The 21,834-nt window shown below is 31.5% G+C and overlaps 1 protein-coding gene, 1 long non-coding RNA gene and 1 pseudogene across 3 annotated transcripts; all 3 read right to left on the reverse strand.

Annotated features, from left to right (window-relative positions):
* Window positions 1-1,028: 1,028 nt before the first annotated feature.
* Window positions 1,029-10,961, reverse strand: LOC128173685 (uncharacterized). 2 transcript variants are annotated; one of them, XM_052839360.1, is made up of 10 exons: window positions 10,852-10,961; window positions 10,477-10,562; window positions 7,768-7,995; window positions 6,847-7,098; window positions 5,144-5,281; window positions 4,894-4,992; window positions 4,022-4,165; window positions 3,827-3,877; window positions 2,770-2,875; window positions 1,029-2,589 (listed from the first exon to the last, which is right to left on the reverse strand). In XM_052839360.1, exons 2-10 carry the CDS (start codon window positions 10,526-10,528, stop codon window positions 2,412-2,414), a joined length of 1,248 nt encoding a protein of 415 aa, XP_052695320.1. In that variant the 5' UTR covers window positions 10,529-10,562; window positions 10,852-10,961; the 3' UTR covers window positions 1,029-2,411. The 2 variants fall into 2 exon arrangements, with proteins under 2 accessions (XP_052695320.1, XP_052695321.1); XM_052839361.1 differs by lacking the exon at window positions 3,827-3,877.
* A 2,722-nt stretch (window positions 10,962-13,683) lies between these two features.
* LOC128173697 (uncharacterized) lies at window positions 13,684-14,947 on the reverse strand (annotated as a pseudogene).
* A 75-nt stretch (window positions 14,948-15,022) lies between these two features.
* On the reverse strand, window positions 15,023-19,688 carry LOC128173729 (uncharacterized). Its single transcript, XR_008242553.1, has 3 exons — window positions 19,639-19,688; window positions 19,002-19,103; window positions 15,023-15,059 (listed from the first exon to the last, which is right to left on the reverse strand). It is a non-coding gene; the product is annotated as an uncharacterized LOC128173729 (long non-coding RNA).
* Window positions 19,689-21,834: the final 2,146 nt, after the last annotated feature.

Genomic DNA, 21,834 nt, shown 5'->3' on the forward strand with positions numbered 1-21,834 from the left:
ACTATTGTATTTAACAATAATATATTAAGATTATATATGTGTACTCTTTATTATATCAAATGCTGTCTTCAAAAAATTTATGGCCATGAATTTTGCAGATAAGATGTATGTTCTCTATTGAAATTAACTACGTGCTAAGTACATTATTTTTATGAGTTGGAAATTACAGCAGCGTTATTGTAAACGTTTTTTCGCACACACAAGGAGCATGCAAAAAACAAGCTAATGTCGAGTAAAATCAAAGGGCATTTTGAAATATTCATTCGCATCAGATTCTGCAAAATTGTTTCGAAAACTGGAGACGTAAACTTCGTCCTTCTAATACAAACAACCTGACATTTGTCTGGGCTTTTTTTCTAACCATCATATTCCTTCCAAGTGAGTAATACATTGGGTTGCTTTTCACGTCGCAAGTCAGCAGTACATCGTCGCCATAGTGATAATGTGAAGGCGTTATCGTTATGGATGTAATAGATGGGGGTCCTTGACCTACATTTTTGAGTAAAATTTGTGTTGTGATTATATTGGCTTTTAAATCAGTTACTTATGACTTAAGGGGGCATGGTCATGATTTTGGTCAAAAATATTTTTTTCGATTTTAATATTTAGAATGCTTCAGGAAGGTATTTTCAATAGGCAACCAAAATTTTTTTGTCATTCGTTGAGTTATAAGCTATACTTAAAATTCTCATTTGTGTACCCACACATCTATAAGCAACAGTTGAGGCGTTTCATAATCGATGTTGATGTTACCCCTATTTTTTTTTTATCGAAATTGATGCAAAAAGAAGCTGAAAGTAATATTTCGGGTATTGGTCTAAGCTGTTTGAACTTGCTTTGTATTGTAGAACTTTTGTTGCGCAAAATAATGTAAGAAAATAATCAATGATGATTACATCATAGCAATTGTATTTTTTTTAATTTTAATGGCACACGATTTTTTTCTTTCTTTTGAACGAAATGTTGATGATGTATCTTTGTTTCAATGAACATTTGAATTTTTCTCCACTATCAAATTGGAACACTAGTAAAAGAAAAATAAGTTTTATTTTCCGTTCAATATTCTCAGTTACAAACATTAATCAGTGAGTCACCCAATCAAACATTTCTAATAAGAACTTTTTTAAACGACGTTATAAAAAACAAGACTCATCCTATTCATCCAAACCTTAAACAAACGCTATACATGTATTAGGAAAAATATAGTGTTTTATTAGTGGAATAACACATCTGAAAAAAATCACTCAAAATGGCAGTAAAATAATTGAATATAGATATATCATGAAAAATAAACTGTACATATGTCAAAAAGCATAAATCTAGCAATTTGGGGTAATACAAAACCATGAATATATAATAATTCAGTTCAGTATGAAGCAACAGAATTCCCAGCAGGATTCAAACTCAGGAGGTACGGATCATAAATCCGACACTCTAACCACTCGGCTATGGAGTTAATTGTGTGCTGCTGTCGATAAACTAAGGGGCGTTTTGATCAAATATCCGCAATTTTGTGATGATATGTTTTTCCACCTTTGAGTGCTGAAGACGACCTGTAAAAAAACATATTTTTTGGTGCTCGCCACTCTCCCCCCAACACGTATATAAGGAACTGACTAAACGCTTGCACTTTTTTTGTAGATCTCACCTGTGTTGACGTTTATTTTACCTCGCCATTAAGTTATTTAATAGACCCAACAACATACCAGCTAAACAATAAGCAATACATATGCACAAGAAAATTCAAAACATCAATTATAATGGTCACTGCAATAAAGTTATTAAGAAAATGCACGTATAACAACAATATAAAAGTGCAAAAATTAGACAAACAAATCTTTTTCACACGTCGCACACAAGACACAGGTGTGAAATCAAGTGAACTTAAATCAAAGGCTTTTGTATGCCATGTTTAAGGCAATTGTCTATTTACAAGTCGTGTTCAGCCTTAATTTGCATTAACTTTAGTGTAGATAATAAATCATAATGTATATTTAAAAAAGAGAGAACGTAAACTCTCTTTTCATAATCAAACATAAATTGAATAAGGAAAAATATTGATGAGTATATATACAGCGCCACTTTGACCCTTCTGGCTTTGAAACTTTCAACTGATTTAAATCTAAAATATGCCAAAACTTCAATAAATGTCTCATTTCTTACTTAGCCTGCACAAAGTAAATTTCCTTTATAGGTAAGCTGGCTTAGCGCTTTTCAGTACTTTGAATAACATTATAACAAAATTCATTATACCAATATGTTCTTTTAGCCGTGTCAAAGTAAAATTTAAAAAAAAATATTTGTTTTAACAATTGTCTTTTAAACAATTGTATTTGAATTGACACATAACAAATATTCTTAAAAGCACCTTGTCTTCATAATAGCAGCATAGATAACGTATAATTCCAGTTCTATTCTACATAAGTATATATATCATCGTTTTCATTTTTGTCAAAATGCTCCAGTTCTTGGTGAGCGGCACATCCGTTTTCTAGAACATCAATACTGTCGACATATATATGTGACTTTTCGACAGATTCGTCCACCTTTTCGTCTCGATTGCGACATCTTAAAAGTGCCTTTCTGGATCTGAAAGGTAAGTAATATTTGTAATATTGACATACGGTATTTCCAATTGTTACAAATAAACAGGAACACTATTAATAGTTTATTGCTCAAAAAATAATATCTGAAAGTGTTTGCTAGATCTGAAGGTTAAAACGTTGGCCAACGTAAGTGAAACAATATCCGATTAAGTATATAACCTACATGAAAATCAGGTTGAGAATAGCACTGCCTGAAAATAATACGACAACGATGACGATGGAATAAACAGGAACCTGAACTGTAGTTTGCGAAACGGGTGGACTATGTGCTGCAAAAAAGTACCGAATATAAGTTTATCTAATCAATATAGTTGCATGTACATATGAAATGGTTTAACGATATTTCCTATTTTTTGTTCACCTTATTCCAATTGTTTTTGTGTATTTGTTTGTTAATTTGCGATGTTTTTTTTATTTACGTTTTAAGATTAATTTTTTTTTACTGATTAGTTCCTGGCTAAGTTACTAGGAACCAGTACACATTTCTTTAAATTCAATATCGGGTTATGTTATATATTACATGCATTACGTATACGTGGTTTTTTTTTACCATATGTAATGTTTATTCTTTTCGGTTGTTCGTATCTATAACAAATGTCTCGCTCTTAACCAATATTTGAAATACTCTTGTAAAATAAATGATAATCTAACGGTGTTTTAGATAACTGCCCTCAATGCTTTTTAAAATAAATTGTAAATTAATTTTGTTTTATCATTATTAATCACAAGAGTAAACAAATATACAAAAACTTCAAAAACTCTAATTATTAGCGTACAGACATCTTGTATAATTCTTTAATTTTTCATATCAATGCTACAAATAGATGAACAAGTTTTCATTGCGAAGACATTCAAAAGTATCTACATGTAACTGGTTGTCTTAGAACATGTATATTAATACATGTTTATATATATAAATATTTATACATAAAAATGTATACAATATGTATATATTTAAAGATAAAAAGAAGAGAAATTCTACGTTACATGAATTTCGTCATATTCTTTGATATTTTATATTCTATTACATATTTTGTTGGAATTTTCTTAAATATTTTAGTAATTTGGAGCGAGCAAACTTTAATCAACGCAATGATGTAACATTCTGATTTGATTTCATATGAACAAAACTAAAACAAATTGAGCAAACGGATTTACTTTCCGAGGTGGAATATTGTTATTACATTTTATATTACATGTATGCTGTTAAATATTCATACCATTATACGTTGGCCATGCAACCGTTGTCTTGTTCTTAAATTCATCTCTTGCTGAATAAAAAAATGATATTATACGCTAATAACATTTACATGTAGATATTCATAGATTTTCTCATGGTTTGGAGATAAAATGTAACGCATGCACAAAGGATACTGAATAAGTTAAAATAAATTGAATTTATGAAATGAACGTACATTCAACACAAAGGTCTCCTTGAAAGCCGGAAGCACATCCACGAGGACACTGACCGGTCACGTGGTTACATTTTTCTCCGTACAGGTAGAGACAATGTCCACATGTCATAGAGCAATTAGGACCATACGTGTTGTTGTTGCAAACTGACATTACATGACAAAAAGGAATTAAAATTTTGTTAAGAACTTTAAACAAGTCCGAGCCGTTGACAAAAACTTGAAAGTAGATTAACGTTAAGGATACTGGAATGAAAAATCTATAAAGTTTTTATCAATCAAAATGACAATATTGCATCGTATCATACAACTTAAAGTGAGTAGATTTTAAATAGATATGGGCTAGTCAGAATTTCATATAACTTCCTGCTATCAACTTTTTAATTTTACGATGACTTTTATGTTATTAATTTTTTCTCTTAACTTTGGAATTTTTGTCAAACAAAATATACCTATAAAGTTTAGATTAAGAAAAAAAAATAAAGTTCAACAAACAATTTCGGTGAAAAAAAATATATGCATAAGGATGCCGATTTGCGCATTCAGCAGAGCAGGTGTTTGCGAACGATCTTCAAAACTCCCTATAACTGTGACAAAAGTTTTCGTGAGTGCTCGCAAGCACCCACTCTACTAAACATGCATCAGAGTCATAGGAAATAGCTACATACAGACAGACATATCATCCGTCCCAATCGTTTAAATATACATGTAAGCCTGTATTTGTATTTGGCTTTTGAATCGGATTACTTAGTTTACAAAAGATAAGCAAAATTTAAAATCTAGTAAGAACATAATGAAATCTATTTGAATTGTATTTACAACCGTCATGTGTATATTCATTCTACGTAAGCCTGAATGTACTATTTCATTTTTACCAGTTTTGCATTGGCTCCCTTTATACCCGTCTTCACATCCATTTGGACATGTACCATTTTTGTAGTCACATTTTTCTTTTTCGTAGCAAGCGTCACAGACTTTGAAATGAAGTTTGGATAAACAAAGATATATAAATATCTCGATCAATGAAAAATATATATGCATATGTCAGCTTGCCAACGCCATACATACATCCAAAAGACTTAACTTTTAACAGTAAAATTAAACATTATACAATGTAAGCTGTACCTATGTCACACATAGATCCTTTATATCCCGGAACACAGCTAATACAAGTTCCATCCACAATGTCACAGTCGCCACCCTTACAGTTTTCTGGACAAGGAGTGGAGCAGTTCTCTCCGTAATATCCTAAAGTCAGACAACCTATATAAAATGAAACAAATAACTCACCATATTAAACCTAATTAATGGATATGGTTACATTTTTCGACTTCTCTAACTAAACATTGACGGTCCCGAAATATAAATGTTCTTAATACAACAATTAATATATTATATTTGCATTTTACCACTCGCAAATACCCTGCATTCATTTTCACTAAATAATCGTTGTTTATTACTTATATTTGCATTTTACTACTCGTAAATACCCTGTGTTAGCCTAGACCTTGACATTTAGCTATTGCATTAAAAATAAACATTTAGACTGTAATGTTTCTTTGTAATTCACATAGATTTGTTAACAGAATCAATGATATGTTATAACAGTTATTCCCTTAAAATCCTACTATAAGACATGTTTTAATTAAATACATCAATTTTATGGAGTTGGAGAAAAACACATGATGTATCGTATAGTGGTTTAAATCTATAACGTCATGGAAAAGTATATGACGCCACACCTTTATGACGTCATAGTATACAGACAGAAAAATTGCGATTAAAGAAAAATAATTGCAGTACCTCTGTATGGACTTACAGTGGGTAAGAACAATGGATATGCAAATATAATGCTGATAAGGTTAAGATTTTTTCACAGGAGCTAAAACTTTGTGCGTTTTATCTGAACTAAATGTTATGCATTTCTTAGAATAAAAATGTACTTTCTCTGTACATGTCCTTCAAAATACATCTCAATAAACGTAGACGCAGAAAGTGTTCGCAATATGCGTATTAAGAAAACATTAATTAGAAATATAGGCCTCACCTTGTCTACATAGCAAACATTCTTATAACGTTATGCACCAGCGGTAATTTGTTAATGATTTATGTTTTAAGCGTTTAAGCTTTAAATTATGAATTTTAAAACACTATTTAGGACAACTGAAATATTTCTATTTTTTTTAAAGAGAATGAAGAAGTCAACAAACTACGTGGTATCATATCTAGTTTAGAATTCTAGACCTGTATGATTTTTTTGTCGAAAACTCGTATTAAGGAAAGAAAACTCCTAAATTTAAACTCTCAAAATTGAATGGCCTTCTTTATCTTTTAACAGAGCTGTTCTTTTCATTGAAGTAGGTACAATGTACATGTTTCACAACCACCCAGCATTCTTTTTGATAACCACAATGCTTTCACGACGTTCTATCTATTCAGAGTCAAATATAGCCATAAATGTGTTGATACTTGTTGTAGTTTTTATCGTATTAGTAAACATAACATATTAAACGTATTATACTTTCAAAATCGATGTTTAAAAGTGATATTAAACATATCGGGAAGTAAATTCTTGACAGCTATCTACGTGATACGGTTCACGTCTTCTATAAAGTAGAGGAAGAAGTAATGAATTATTCTTAAAAATTTGTTTTTATAAAAAATGATGCATATATAAATCATTCTCTTATATGCATTACTAAATTTGACTAAACTTCACGCTTGAATAAAATATGGAATAAAAAACTATATGGTATACTTTTTTAAAATCCAAAATCTGCTCTATATATTCATTAATTCTTTAATTAAAAAGATTATTTAAATCTTACCATAAACTTCAACCTCACACAGTTCGTTAAAGGCGAAAAAGGAATATCCAGCAGGGAAGGGCCAATGAGTTCTGTTGTTGTAGTAAATGACATATCTCCCGTGCATAAGGCATGTTACACTGATAGGGTTGGGTATTGTGGCTATGGTATAGTTGTTGTCCTTGAAACACAGTTTCCAGTCCTTTTTGTAGGTGGTGTTCGATACGTAGATTGAAAATCCCAAGAATCTACTCTTAAAGTAGTCGTTTTGATCTGTTAGTTCAAGAACAACGAAAAAGAACTTATTCTAGTGTAGAATAGTTAAGGTTTAACAAATTTGTAAAAAGTATGTCTTAAAAATATACAAACTCAAGACTCTGAACAAGAGAAATGTGTATGTTTGTGTAAACACGAATGAGGAGAGGGGGGATATTTTTAGTATAGCATCAATTCTAAACACTGAGATATGAATTGAAGATTTTCTTGCATCGCCATTGATAAGGCCATGCTATTAATGTCATCTGACCTTGTTTAGTGGCAACGAATGTTGTTTGTAATCATCTTTAAGGCTTATTATCCGTCGTTTTTATACGTAGTGCTGTTTCATAGAAAATGCCTAACACACATTACGCATATCAATAATTTTGTGACAGATTTTAGTAAGCATCATAAAACTTTCGCATAAATCACACAGGATGAGGCTGTGAATATTCATCAATTGAAAGGAACCTTATAGTTCCATAAAAGAATGTCATATCTTTTAAACATTAGGTTATGTTTCAATTACAGTAGTTTGTAGATGAATGAATTAAAAACAGCCCAATTCTGTGTCTCAAGTATTCAAACTTAACAAATACATGTATGTATGCTGAACATAAATATATTCAGATAAATCATCTAATATGAACGCCCTTCATTTTCACTTTGTTGGTCGATAAATACCCCAGGCTTCATTGTCCGTCCTGTATTGTATAAAAACGTGATGCAGGTTCCGCACTTCTCCGAGATCCACCCTCCATTCTGCTATTGATTTACCATCCGCTGATATCGCACACTGTCCTCCAGCCGGGGCGAGATCTGATCGACGTCCGTCAACAGCATGGGTTGCATTCCATGGTGTGCCGTGAAAGGGATAACGCTGCCAGGCAGATCTATTCAGAGCTATGTTTTCTGTAAAACGTCAAAAATTTGACTTTCGTAAATGTTACCGTATATCCGGGTTTTTTTCTTCCATATAACACACTTTGCAAAAATGGGGTAAATAAGTGTCGTTTTCAGTTTATGTCAGTCTTTATTTCATTTACTTTGAATATTTCTAACTTTGAAGGGAGTGCAATTTTGAGGTTGTAATAAGACGAAAGTCTATAACTTTCTAAGATTATTGGATTTGATGGAAAATTATTTGATACTGTAAGAATGAAAAAAAACCTGACCATGCAGCTTTACATACTCTTTGGGGTATATGGGTCTGTACTAGAAAAATTCAATCTTCAGTACACGTCATGTCTGATAAACAATCTATCGAAGAATACAGTCTTCATTCCGGCTGTTAAATGAAAGCTTATGTATTCATGACTTTATATGCAATATGGAGTTGTGATTAGATAAGCTGGAATAGAAATGTTAAATTACATTTTCCGTGTTTGTTTTTTATACCCTTATCGGTTTATCAATTTTTTGTGTATTGTACCTCCGGTTATCAGAATTGCTTGCAAAGACGAACACAAATTTTCTTATTAAAAGTATTGCTTTACAAGATAATTTAAGAACATTCTATGTTTTTTTTATATTTATTTTAGATATGAAATAAAATAATTAAATCTTCACGTGTTTTATTCGACAATATAAATTACGATAACTTATATGACTTTATATACATATGTGTATACACATATATGGAAACTTAATGTGTATACACATGTCTAGAAACATAACAATAGACCAACTTTCATTAACTTCGATATCTCGAACTATCAGATAATTCAAAGTTTTTACTATGCCGACCAAATCCGAGATAGCACATATTAACGTTGGTCCATTCTTTCACAGAGATAAAATTAATGCAGTAGGAGAAGATTCGACTTCCTATTAGAAAATATGTCATTAATGCGAATAAACAAAATCAATATATATTCAAAACAACTAATTGTAACGGAAAGCTTTTTTAAATCTATTTACAATATCAAAAGTAGAAAATAAAATGTTATGTGATTACAGAGCTGCCTTACATTTTGAAGCATAGATATATTGAAGTATTATATTAATTGATATTGAAAAAGTCCCGCGTTTAAATTTACAGTTTGAAAAGACGGGTGTTTAAATTTACAATTTTAAAAAAACCGGATGTTAACTGCTTTAAACGTGCATATGCCTATCTGTGTATACTTTGGGAATTTTAAGTATATTCACTGGCTTGTACATGCCAACTTTTTAATACTCATGCTACTCCACTTGAACAAGAATGTACTTCCTGGATTAAAAATTACCTAGAAGATGTAAATTATATGACTATCTGATTTTATACAAACTTCCTAGTTTCAGTGAAATTAAGATACTGTATCATATAATCTGATGGGGTATTGATACATATCTGCAATAACAGTATTTTAAGGAAATGCATATCATGATATCTGGGATATTTATCTGCACATAGGGTTTGCATGAAAATCACATTGCGTTTTGCCATGTCACTTATGAAAAGTGGTTCTGTATACAGGGAAATATCCTCCCCCCCCCCCGTTTTATTTTCGCCCCTTTCGCCCTTGTTGTCAGCGAGCGAATTTATGACTGGGCAAATTTCAATGTTCCAAATTATTTCTCTTTAAATATACTGTGTCTGGGAGAATTAATAATGGGCGAAAATAACCCTGTATACAGTATTTACTTCGTGTCAGTAAATCAGAGCATCTGAAATGTATTTGTTACATTGTTTAGAAATATTGTTCGTAAAATGTCTGTTTGTGTGTATCGACCTATGCCGAATTTACGGATATAACAAACTAATTTCGAGTCCCGTGGAGGCGATAATAACGACATTTACATCTTTTATAACAAATTTAATATATAGTTTTACATGTAAAAGTTAGAGCAATAAAAATAATTTTTAATATGAGTTTAAATTCACAAAAATCCATTCATTTTCCATCCAATTGTTAGAGGTTTCTAAAGAAGGTATTTTATTTCATGTCTCATGCAGTCAGCAAAATCAGAAAGAAAACACAAATATAGCAAATCGCTTAACTTATTATAATCATTCCGTAATACGGATATGGCAAATTATGAATAAAACGAAGTAACTACAGGACTTCGTTATAACCGAGTTTTACTGTATTACTATTATGGAGGTTGAATGGTCAACTAATATCCCTGTAGGTTTCTTTGACGTTTAGAAATTATTTATTTCAGCCATATCAATAAATATTCTTTATTTTTTGCAAATGTAAATTTCTACCCATTTTATTTCTCTCACCAAAGAGAGGAATTAATATAAGCGCTTGGCTTGTTTCCCAGTCTTATTGTACACTTTGTCAGTTATTTGTACCCGCCAATAATATAAACTCGACAAATAATGTTTAAACAAAAATTATTGCATAGATATTGGTAGATATTAGTAGATGAATACAAAAAAAAAATTTTAATCCATTCACTCACCATATGTTTTTACAGTCCAAAAATGTTGGATGAATAGGGCTAACCAAATCATATCATTCCACTATCGAAAGTTACTGTAATTGGACCTAAAATGGAATGTCGACCCTTAGTTTAGAAAACAAAAACAAAGTTAACATGTTTTATGAGGTACCTGGTATAATCAACATAACGCCATCAGAATTCCATCATAAGCGGTATCAGTTAAGCTTGTAAATAGTTAGCATAAAAGATGAGCGTGACAGTGTAGTTACAACACAACAACTAGTGGTATAACCTACGTTCAATTTCGTAATGAAATATGAAGTTCTAATTCATCGATTAAAATCTGTTTAAAATCATTTTGATTCAAGTAAGAATTTTATAAGAGAAACTTACCAATGTTGCTAACGAGTTTTCTAACTCAATGAACCCTTCAAAAAAGAGACTGTATTATGCACATGCATCGATCTATGTATACGTGTATATATTATGACCATTATCTTCTTCCTGTATATATATAAGTGGTGCGTTAATATAAAGTTGCTATTTTAGTCATGGCGAGTCGTTCTATGCATATGTACTTAACAGCCATTTGGTACAAAAGCCTGTTAGTGCCAATTAAATAAGATATATTAAAAAAGAAAAGTCTATATAAGAAAAACTCATTGTATATATAAAAACACACACTATATATAAGATAAACTCGAATATATAAAAATAAGCAGCTTTATATATAAAGGAATTACCAATATATATAATCAATTGTGAATATATATAAAGCTAGGTCGTGAATATATAAACAGTACTGTGATATATAAAAGCAACAGTGATAAATATATAAAGCGAACATTTTCCACTGAGTGACCTTCAATATGGCGATTGTTTATTTGGTATTGAAATGGATTAAATGCACATTAAAATTGAACAGAAATACAAGAATACACAAATCATTAGTACATGTTCACTTTACTTCTTAACTGAAAACTTTAGAAATATCAAAATATACATATATTTCTTCAATTAAAATATCTCGTATATACTTTTAATTTTAACATTTTTTTTTAGATTATCTGGTCGCATGCGCAGATTGGTAGCCGGCATTGATATAGCCAGTGCACTGATGATAAAGAAATTATTCATTCCCGAGTCACTGATATCTTAAGCAGTTTGATAAAAACAGGAAAAAATACTAAGTAAAACTTAAGTACAGCTATTTGTAAAAACCAGGCAGGGGGTGATTCATGACCAACTCAGATTTCTATGAAATTTTAATATGAAGTTTTATGGACCACCAGAACATCATTGGAGATGATGACTTTTTTGTTCAACCTTTGTTGCCATGGTAACGTGGCACCATGTAAATGTACCTGAACAGCAAACACCAAACACATACTATTTTGAATTAATCTCTTACTTTCGGCAATTAAAAAAAAAATTAAACAAAACTATACAAATTTTATTTTTGTTTCTGTAAATATGGCCCAATATATTCACTGTTAATCATAATAACAATATTATTCTACCTTTCCAACAAATGGTAAAAATAAGTTAAAAACATGTTGTTTTTTAAGAAATCGTCATTAAGGTTTTTCCTCAGAATCAAACATTTTCAAGGGCATTTTATGTTATATGTAAAAATGCCACATGTGCCAAAATTTTGAGCACAGAGGATAAAAAGTACACATCCCTTACAAAACACTTTTAAGATAAAATTCATGGGTTTTTAAATACATAATGTGTTACCATGGCGATGAAACTACATGAAAATTCAAATTTTACATATACACTACCTATCATCATATTTTGGAAAGATGTTGTGGAAAAATAACACTTGTCAAAGAAATCTTAATACCTAAAATAGAAAGTACACACCTTGAACATTTAAAACTTTAGATAAAACCGATTGGTTTTTAAAAAGCATTTGGTAACCATGTCAATAAAATTTCCCAAAATATCGTTTTCATCAAAAAACCAAAAATTGTTACATTTTGTGGACATACTGCTAATAATAAATACAAGTTTAAAAAGAAATAGAGCATATAAGATAGAAAGTACACATCCTAAAAATGACAAAATACAGATAAAACTGGTGACTTATTAACTATCAAACTGTTACTATGGCAACGAAATATCCAAAAAAATTGCCTTAAAAAATACAACTTAAATTTTTACATTTTGGGAGCATATTTCAGTTAGCCGCACAAGTTTAAAAAATTTTGAGCATATACATGTAGCAAGGAAAATACATATCTTAAACTTGAATTAAAGCATTTGGAATCTTAGTATTACTCTTTTACCTTAGCAACAAAAAATATCATCACAATCTGTATTTGAGTAAAATAAAATTTTGTCAAATATTTAAAAGATCAAACTGAGATATTAAACGAAACATTCATTAATTTCAAATATACAGAATTGAGAATGCCAATCCTCAGAATTCAAAATTTAGATAAATTGTAAATTTCTGTTACCATGGCAGCATAATGACTACAGAAAAAGTTGAAGCAGAAATGACTTTTCACGTGTATATCTATATATAAATCAAAGTAAAGTCCTGTGCTAATATGTTTCAACAAGGAATATTTCAAAATCACAAAGAGTAGCTAGTAATTATGACTGTGAGCAAATGAAAGTTTAGCTTTTTTTCATTTTAATTCTTTAAAATTGATAAAAATTAATACAAAAAAATAACCCACATGTATATTTCCTTTCTTTTGAAATCTACTTTTTAGATATCTATGCATTATCACAACTGTTATTGCCATGACAACCACAGAAGCTGAAAAAATACATATAAAATACACCTAGGTTTTGCCACATATCATTTATGATTCCATGCATGTTAGATGTACATACAGACATTATCTAAACAAACCAACAATCATTGAAAGACAGCACCAATATTTCTACATTTACAAGTTTAAACAATCATATTGGACTGTCAAGTTCTAAAGTCATGGCATCTCTAATGCTGTCTCTTTCTTCTTCCTCATATATTGACTGCAGTATTTCTCGCAGATGGTCATCTTCTTCTGGTTCATCCTTGATATCCTTGGCTTTTGCATTCAGAGAAAGTCTTGAAAAAAAGGAGTTAATCTGAGAAGGCTGCAGCCATTCATCAGGATTGAAAAACTTCTCTCCCGTGCTGTTTCGCAAAGATTTCATACGTTGAGATACTTCAACAGGAATTGCTTTCCTACCTGATTCTTCGCCCTCTTGAAAAACTCTATGGAGAAAATCTTTCACTTTGGAAGAGAAGCGTGCAAATTTCCTTGTTTTTTTCAGTGCCCATCCTTGTTGAAGCTTCTCTACTGATGAATTCTTTACAAGGGTATGGTGATCTCTGCCTATTTGCACCAGCTGTTTAGAAATGAACAAATTGGAATTACACAACTCGGACCAATGATGTCGTAGAGCATCATAAGTTGATGTTTTCTCTTGAACATGTCTATCCAGAAGAATATGCTCTTGAAGTATTTGGTATGAGGAAAACTGCTGACTGCAGCCTAATTCAGAACAGTGGAAAATACTTGTTGGTGTAACTGAACAGTTTTTTATGTGAGAGATCACACCATAGTTTTTTGATGGTTCTTCAAAGTCAGACAGTATGATGAGTCCTGTGTCAAGCTGCTCACTTTTCAAGACATCTTCTCTTTTTATCTTGATACCAATACCAATACTAAAACTGTGCCAGGCAATGATATCATCTCCTTCAAAGGCAAGATTATTAATGTTGGTGATTCCCTTGATGCAATGACTAGTCATTGTCTGGTTTTTCCTGTCAACTTCCACAACTGCACATTGACATCCTGCTACACCACTTCCATCCATTATTGCCTTCTTCATGTCAAATGGTGTTGTTACATTTTCTCCAGATGAAACAAACATCCTTAATTTGGATCGCATATGGGCAATTTTGGCATCGCAATAACTTTTTCCTGCCTGAGGTTCACTGAAGTCATAGCGTACAATGCTGATACCTGAAAAAAAAGTTATCAAAACCTTATAAACACTACTTTCATCATTTGCACAAATTCTGCCAAAAAAATCTATGATGCAATCATAAACCAATGTTTGTTTAAAATAAAACAACAAAAAATATCATGGTTTCCTTTTATACCCAAATATAACAATAAAGAAAAATCATTTCAGGCAATTGAATTCTCACCTGTTCTTTCACTAATTCCATGCATGCTCAGCCACAGGCACCCACAGTGATAGCAACCTGCATTGTCACTTCGTAAAAAAACTTCTTCAATTCCAGGCATTTGTACTCTTATACTCTTTAGGATGTGCTCGATGGCTGATGCAACAGCAAACCAATCTTGCCTCACTGCTCCAAAAATGTGATTGAATGTCTTGTGCTATAAATGCAAAGTTGGATTTATCATTTTCATACCTATACATGCATAATCAATATGCTGTATACTACTACAGATTGTTTTCTCTCTATCAAATTAAAAGACAATCTAATTCCATCTTATTCAAATGTGTCCAATTAGTCAATGTCTTATGTATATCATGTGTATATAGAGTTCTTAATCTTTATATCATTGATATATTAAAAATTCTTGTGACAAAGTATATGTTGTCGATTCATCTGTCTGTGAAAAAAAATTGAAATGATTAGTAAAAACAATTTTCCATCAAGTGAATTTTAAGATTTTGAGGGAGGTTGGGATTTAGAAGCTGTACAACTAAATACAAGTGAAAAGCTGTCAATGTGACAGCAAACCAGGTTTTCTTTTATGTGAACTGTATCCATTATCCAAGTCAACCCGTATCCAGTGAAATGGAGTACCCTATATGCAATATTTTGCCAAAAAATGACTAAGTTCAAAAGCTGGTATTTTTTTCATGAATTATCGGAAATCAAAATCCTAGCAATATGCACACCTCTAATATATGTTCAATTGATCTGCAAAAGAACAATTACCTATCTTGAGAACTGTAGGAGGAGTTATCTGTACAATGAAGGTACCCTATATGCAATATTTTGCCCAAAAATGACTAAGTTCAAAAGCTGGTATTTTTTTTCATAAATTATCAGAAATCAAAATCCTAGCAATATGCACACCTCTGATATATGTACAATTGATCTGCAAAAGAACAACTTCCTATCTCGAAAACTGTAGGAAGAGTTATCCGTACAATGAGGTATCCTTTTGGCAGCCGCCCGCCCGCCATTTTTCACCATTTTAATAACCAGATTTTTCCGTTGGAAAACCCGGTTAAAAAAATAAATATGCAAGGGATGTTTGAAAATTATTGAAACATTATGCTAAGGTTTCATTCCCACTCACTACTACATTATTTTTAACAAAATTTACAATCATTATTATATACTAGTATTGAGCATTGCAGTTCTCGAAAAGATGATGAGACTTAAACAACTGTTTATTTATGGATTATGTGAGGCCCAAGAATTGTTCAGGAGTCAGAGTCAAAACAATTTTAAAACATAGGTAATCACAGATTACAAAGCTCACCGAGACGATGTATCACCATTATGAGACCACCTTTATCATATTATATGAAAATCATGATTTTGACAAATTTTAATCTACACTATCTGAACTGACTTAAGTAAGAGCTTTTCTAGAAAAATTGTGTTAAAATAAAAGATGATTTTTAAAGATTTTTAGGGTCTTCCGTTTCCAACGGAAGACCCTTTTGTTTTTCTTCGGATTCTTTTTCATTATTATTATTCTTCCTCTGACTTCTTTTGTGGCCTATATCTCAAAAACAATTTAACCGTTTTCCAGGAAATTTACAGAACTTGTTCGGTATCGTGAATATTCGAGGTTATTAAAATTTGAACTTATGACGTCAATTCCGGTTTCAGAAATTGACGATTTTGTAAATTTTTAAGGGCCATTTTGTCCACGCATCTCCTCCGAAACTAATCAAGATAGAAGCTTGAAATGTTTAGGGATTGTAGATTATTGTATGTAGATCTACCCCATTGCCTTCATTTATGTAAATTGTGCAAGGCTTCGAAGCTCGCCTGAACCTGAAATAAGCACCAAATTTTTCCACAAACTTTTTGAACATTTTCTGAAATATCTTTTGATCTATACATATTTTGTTAAATAATGTAATGCAAAAGATGTTTATTTTTGCAAGACCTTTAATGTAATATCAAAGAAAAGGGGCTGACCCCTCAAATTAGGGGCCAAAAGGGCTCTAAAGTCTTCTTACAATAACTTTTACTGAACAATAATTTGTTATCAATCATAGAAGCAAAAATGTTTATTGTACAACTGTTTATCTATACAGTACCCCAGCTAAGTCTTGTATTATGTATTTAGGGGTTTCAAGGGGCCAGAAGTTCAAAACTTTGATCATTAATATCTGAATAAGGAGAAATATTTTGAAAAGCAATGTAGAACACAAAATGTTAAGAATAATGTTCTTAACAATATGACAACTAAAATTTTTTTGTTGGTGGCCCTGATAAGGAGTTAAAGGGTCGGCCCCTAAAACACAGACTTTCAGATATCTCGAAAACGTTTAACAATTCGTGAATACATGTGAACAAAATATGTTTACATTTGCGAGGCCTTTAATTTGTTATAAAGAAAAAAGGGCTGGCCTCTCAAATTAGGGGCTAAAAGGGCTAGTAAGTCTTTTTATGATAACTTTTTTCTAGGCGATAATTTGATATTTTTCATTTAGCAAAAACAAAGAACTTTTTAAGCTTAATCAAACGCTGAAATTCGTTTCAAAATCGGACTATGTGCTATATAGAAATTGGGGTTTAAAATTTGATTCTTCCGGAAATTTTGATTCCGTGTTTTTGGTTTAAGAAATAGCGTTAAGATAATGTAAAATTAATTCGAACCAAAAATAATCGTGTCAAGTCGTACATGAACACATTCGGGTTTATTTCGTTAAGACATTCTGGAAATCGGAAAGGTTTTTGTTAAGTCGTACTTAAAATCAGGAATTATTCGATTTCTTTCTTATTGTTTTAGTTTCTCTTGTTATTGGCTTAAGAACTCTGCTTCTTACAGGTACTTTAAGCTTTTCTCTCGACATTAACGGAAGACCCACTCGTTGCTTTGCAACGAGCTTTGCTCTAGTTCTCTATATATTCCTAAGTAAAAATTTGACATCCCCCCCTTTTGTGGCCCCACCCTACCCACAGGGATTACGATTTGAACCAACTTGAATCTACCCTATCCGAGGATGCTTTCAAACGATTAATAGCTTTTCTGGCTGATCAGTGTCTGAGAAGAAGAATTTTCCTTCTACATTCCTATGTAAAAATTCAACATCCCCATTGTGGCCCCACCCTACTCCTGGAAATCATGATTTGAACAAATTTGAATCTACACTACCTGAGGATGCTTCCACACAAGTTTCACCTTTTTGGCCAAATGGTTTTTGAGAAGATTTTTAAAAAATACCAACAAATTTTCAATGATTTTTAATTATCTCCCCTTGAATGAAGTGGCCCTCCATTTTAACAAATTTTAATAGTGGTTCTGGAGAAGAAGTCAAAAATGTATAAAGTTAACGTACATACAAACAGACAGATGGACGCTGGACTAAAAGTGATCATAAAAGCTAGCTAAAAAGTGGCCACGCTCACATACCCCACTCTCCCACATTAATTGACATTTATTGTACACAAAATGAATGTCTGGTAAGTGGTAATGTATAAATATTGCACATAATTTAATTTCATAAAGAATCACAAGTTCCGAAATATCATCACATCAAATGCACATCTTTAACAACAAAATTCTATATGCAAGTTGTTGCGAGAGGTGTATTTAAGCCATATGAAAAAAATAAAGCTTCTATAATTATGATGATTGTGTGATTTAGCATAAATTGATATAGTTTATTTGCTTGACAAGTCTAGTGAGTATTAACACCATTTCAACTCACTGGATAAATCATATTAAAAAATCACAAAATTTACAAATCCTCTTTATATATATATATACATATATATATGTCCAGTCTTCAATTTTTACAGGACAGTATCTCAGACAACTTTACATATGAAACAACACTAGACATCATTGAGATGCCCTGTTTTTACAAAAGTGTTACAGGGGATTCTGCTTTGACCTTAACCTCTACTAAATTTGGGTCAAGATCATTGCACATCCCATAATTAAACAAGTACTCTATGGGCAATGAATAAACTTGATTCATGCTCACCGCCAATACCTACTGGCAGTCTTCTGGTCTAGTCTGAGATTCATTGGGTGAGAGAGAGAGAGAGAGAGAGAGAGAGAGAGAGAGAGAGAGAGAGAGCAAAGTCAAGACAAGGATTTTGACAAATAAAGGTCTGCTAGTCCCTTAAGGTTGATATAAAAACTTGATTCAAGGTCACTACACAAGTCAACCTTTACCAGAAGGCACTTTGTCTGTGAAGTATTTGCCAGATTGGGCCAAGGGAAGAGAAAATATGCCCCAGATAAGTGATACCAGAAAGACAGATGGATGGACGGACAGACAGACTGATCCCTATTGGGTGCCGGTTAGGAGGATACAATTTTTAGGGAATCAAGTATCAAAGCAAATACCTGTGACAAAGTCTCTGAATGGCACTGTTCAGCGGAATTCTCTGTCTCTGAATGGCACTGTTCAGCATAATTCTCTGTCCTTGTTTGGAGGTTCCTGGACTGCTGAAAATGTATATATGTTTATAAGTAAAAGATCAAACTCATACAGGTTTTATTTTAAAATGCAATTTTTTAAAAACTGTTTGGTCCAATTCTTTGCTCATTACAGTATTTCTGTAAATAATTTTTCATCCCAATCAATTCTCCAAAAATTTATAATATTTTTTCAAATTAACCAAGCAATATTCATCTCTTTTCAAAGAGATAAATTCTAAAATATTCAAATTTTAAAAAAAAGAAGGTTTATAACAGGTTAAAGAAGAAACATGTGTACAATGTGCATGTGACATGGAAATGTATAAACAAAACAAAATCATTTGAAAACAAAATCATTTGACTTTGTCCAAATTTGAGAGTTGATCGATTTACTGTACTTTTAAGCATCATTAAAACAAACTTTAGAAAGTTTCTGACAAGTTGTACACACAACTATCTTCAGGATTTTATTACAATTAGCCTCATATTTTATAAGCACATTAAATTAGTGCATAAAATAAAACTGTTTGAAGACTAGTGAGAGAAAAATTGATAACATTACCTGTAAGGTTGCTTCAGGGGTGTCATCCGAGGTATTTTTGCAAATTTGAGCAGCACTGAAATTATGTCATATATTAAAATTTAGCTTGACAAAATAGTTTGTTACTCCAAAATAATCACTAAAACGAGACACAAATGCATTTGAACTCTAACTTGGCCATGCAGCGATATAAATTTTTTATTTTATAAATGCCGATCCCGATTGTTTTAGTTTAATTTGTGTATGACGTGCGATTCTGATAAAGTCAATATCATAATCATATTGATTATAGACATGATCAAACAGATAAATACATTGCCTTTATTCTAAGCAAATTTAAATACATTTTGTTAAAAATGCAGCCAAATTATTTTTAGAGTTTTATATACTAGGTATTATGTACTTTAAAATAGCATACAGAAATAAGTTTTTTATGTGTGTGTGTGTGCTCATCTATTCCCATAATCAATCATGTATATCATACATGTATAAGTTATTTAATAGCATTCAATTCATTGTTTTATTTGTTTTAAAATAAAACATAAAAATTATTTCTTACCTCGCACCATTTCACTTCCTGGGTTACAGTTTTTCTACATCTACTGCACAAGCCTAAAAATGTATTTTAAATTATGCATAAAAGACATAGAAGCTAAATTATGTTCCTTTATTGTGAGTTAATTTAATAGAATTTTTTAAAAGGCATTCAATAAAGATACAAGAGTGATATCTCAGAGACATAAATAACATAATAAATGTTATTTATGTCTCTGGATATATTAATTGTGGCATTTCGCACATAATTATAGGTGCTCCCTATTTAAATCAATATAACATTTTTTTTTATCTCCATATAACCTACTACATGTATAAAATGTTATAGAATAAAAATTTTATACATTGATTAAGATGGGTTTTAGTGCCTATGTCAGAGACATAAATAACAGAGATTGTTATTTATGTCGATCCCTGCCTAGTGCCTATGTTAATTCTGAAATCTATCCTGTTCTCAATATTATATAAATTGATATGTGTCTACATTTTTAACATGTATGCAAAATCTATTCATTGACACGATATATGCAACTTCCACTACACAAATACAATACATATATATACCTGAGCCAATAGGGACAATATATCCATATACTGTATGAAGGTGCCGAGACATAGACAAAGTTATGCTCCTCCCAACCTCTGCCTTTGCCGTTGTACTGTGACTCGGGTGTGAGCAGGATGACTTCTTCTTCCATCGTATCCCAAGGGAGTATCGATGAAATGGACAGATGGTATAGTCCCCAAATAGCGAAAAAACACCAGCACGGTAACATATCAAATGTCCCTCAGAAGCTATATCTCCAATGTTACATGATTTGAGGTGGTTTTTAATGTTTCTCCTACAGTTTTTCACGTACACTAAACTGTTTTCATTTGGGAAATAAGGTGATGTGGTACACTTGCTTTTATCAGGTAAAAATGAAGAAAAACTGCATACAAGACTACTTTCCATGGATTCTAATATTACCTAATATGAAATATATTAACTACATTGTTCAATATATTACTTAATTTCAAATAAAACTACATTTTCTTTCCTGCATAATCCTCACCTTCCATGACCTTCTACACACGGAAGAGCATCACTGTACCCTTTTCAACTCCAACACTGAAGAGCGACAAAGGGAGATAACTAGATTTTGATGAAATTGCATAATTTCTAATCGTAATATTTATTCATAGTTTGAATAACCCATGGAATTTTCAGTTGATATAAATTCTGCATAATCAATTAAACACAGTTTTGTTTTCCATATACCTGGAAAATGTAGGATTTTTAGAAACAAACCTTAAATGTGTAACCACTATACAATAGAGACTGTAGACTGAATCAGCAACTATGGTGTTTGTTGAGTTCATTTTTTTTTTAAACCAGTGCACAGAATCAAATTATATTTAAGAAAAAAATATTCATATAGATGTTTTTTAATGTGTTTGTACCAATTTTTACAAACAAATTAACTATCATGAATCAGTCATCTATGTTTCTGCCTGGTTCTTACAAATAGCTGTACTTAATTACAGATTGACTGGATGATTTGTCCTATCCCTCCACCAAATAAGCTTTTCTTTTACGAGAGAAATTTGATATGTTTTCCTTGCCGGGGGGGGGGGGGGGGTGGGGTGAGGGGTTCTTTTTTTCAATTTTTGTTGGGAGGA

This window comes from Crassostrea angulata, chromosome 2 (assembly GCF_025612915.1).
Source record: "Crassostrea angulata isolate pt1a10 chromosome 2, ASM2561291v2, whole genome shotgun sequence".
Classification (NCBI taxonomy): domain Eukaryota; kingdom Metazoa; phylum Mollusca; class Bivalvia; order Ostreida; family Ostreidae; genus Magallana; species Magallana angulata.

Coding starts and splice junctions, on each gene's coding strand:
- LOC128173685 (XM_052839360.1), bottom strand. CDS start 10,528: ATGATTTGGTTAGCCCTATTCATCCAACATTTTTGGACTGTAAAAACA. Junction 7,099..7,767: donor GACGGACAATGAAGCCTGGG/GTATTTATCGAC, acceptor TTGAACTAACAG/ATCAAAACGACTACTTTAAG. Junction 4,993..5,143: donor AGGATCTATGTGTGACATAG/GTACAGCTTACA, acceptor TTCATTTCAAAG/TCTGTGACGCTTGCTACGAA.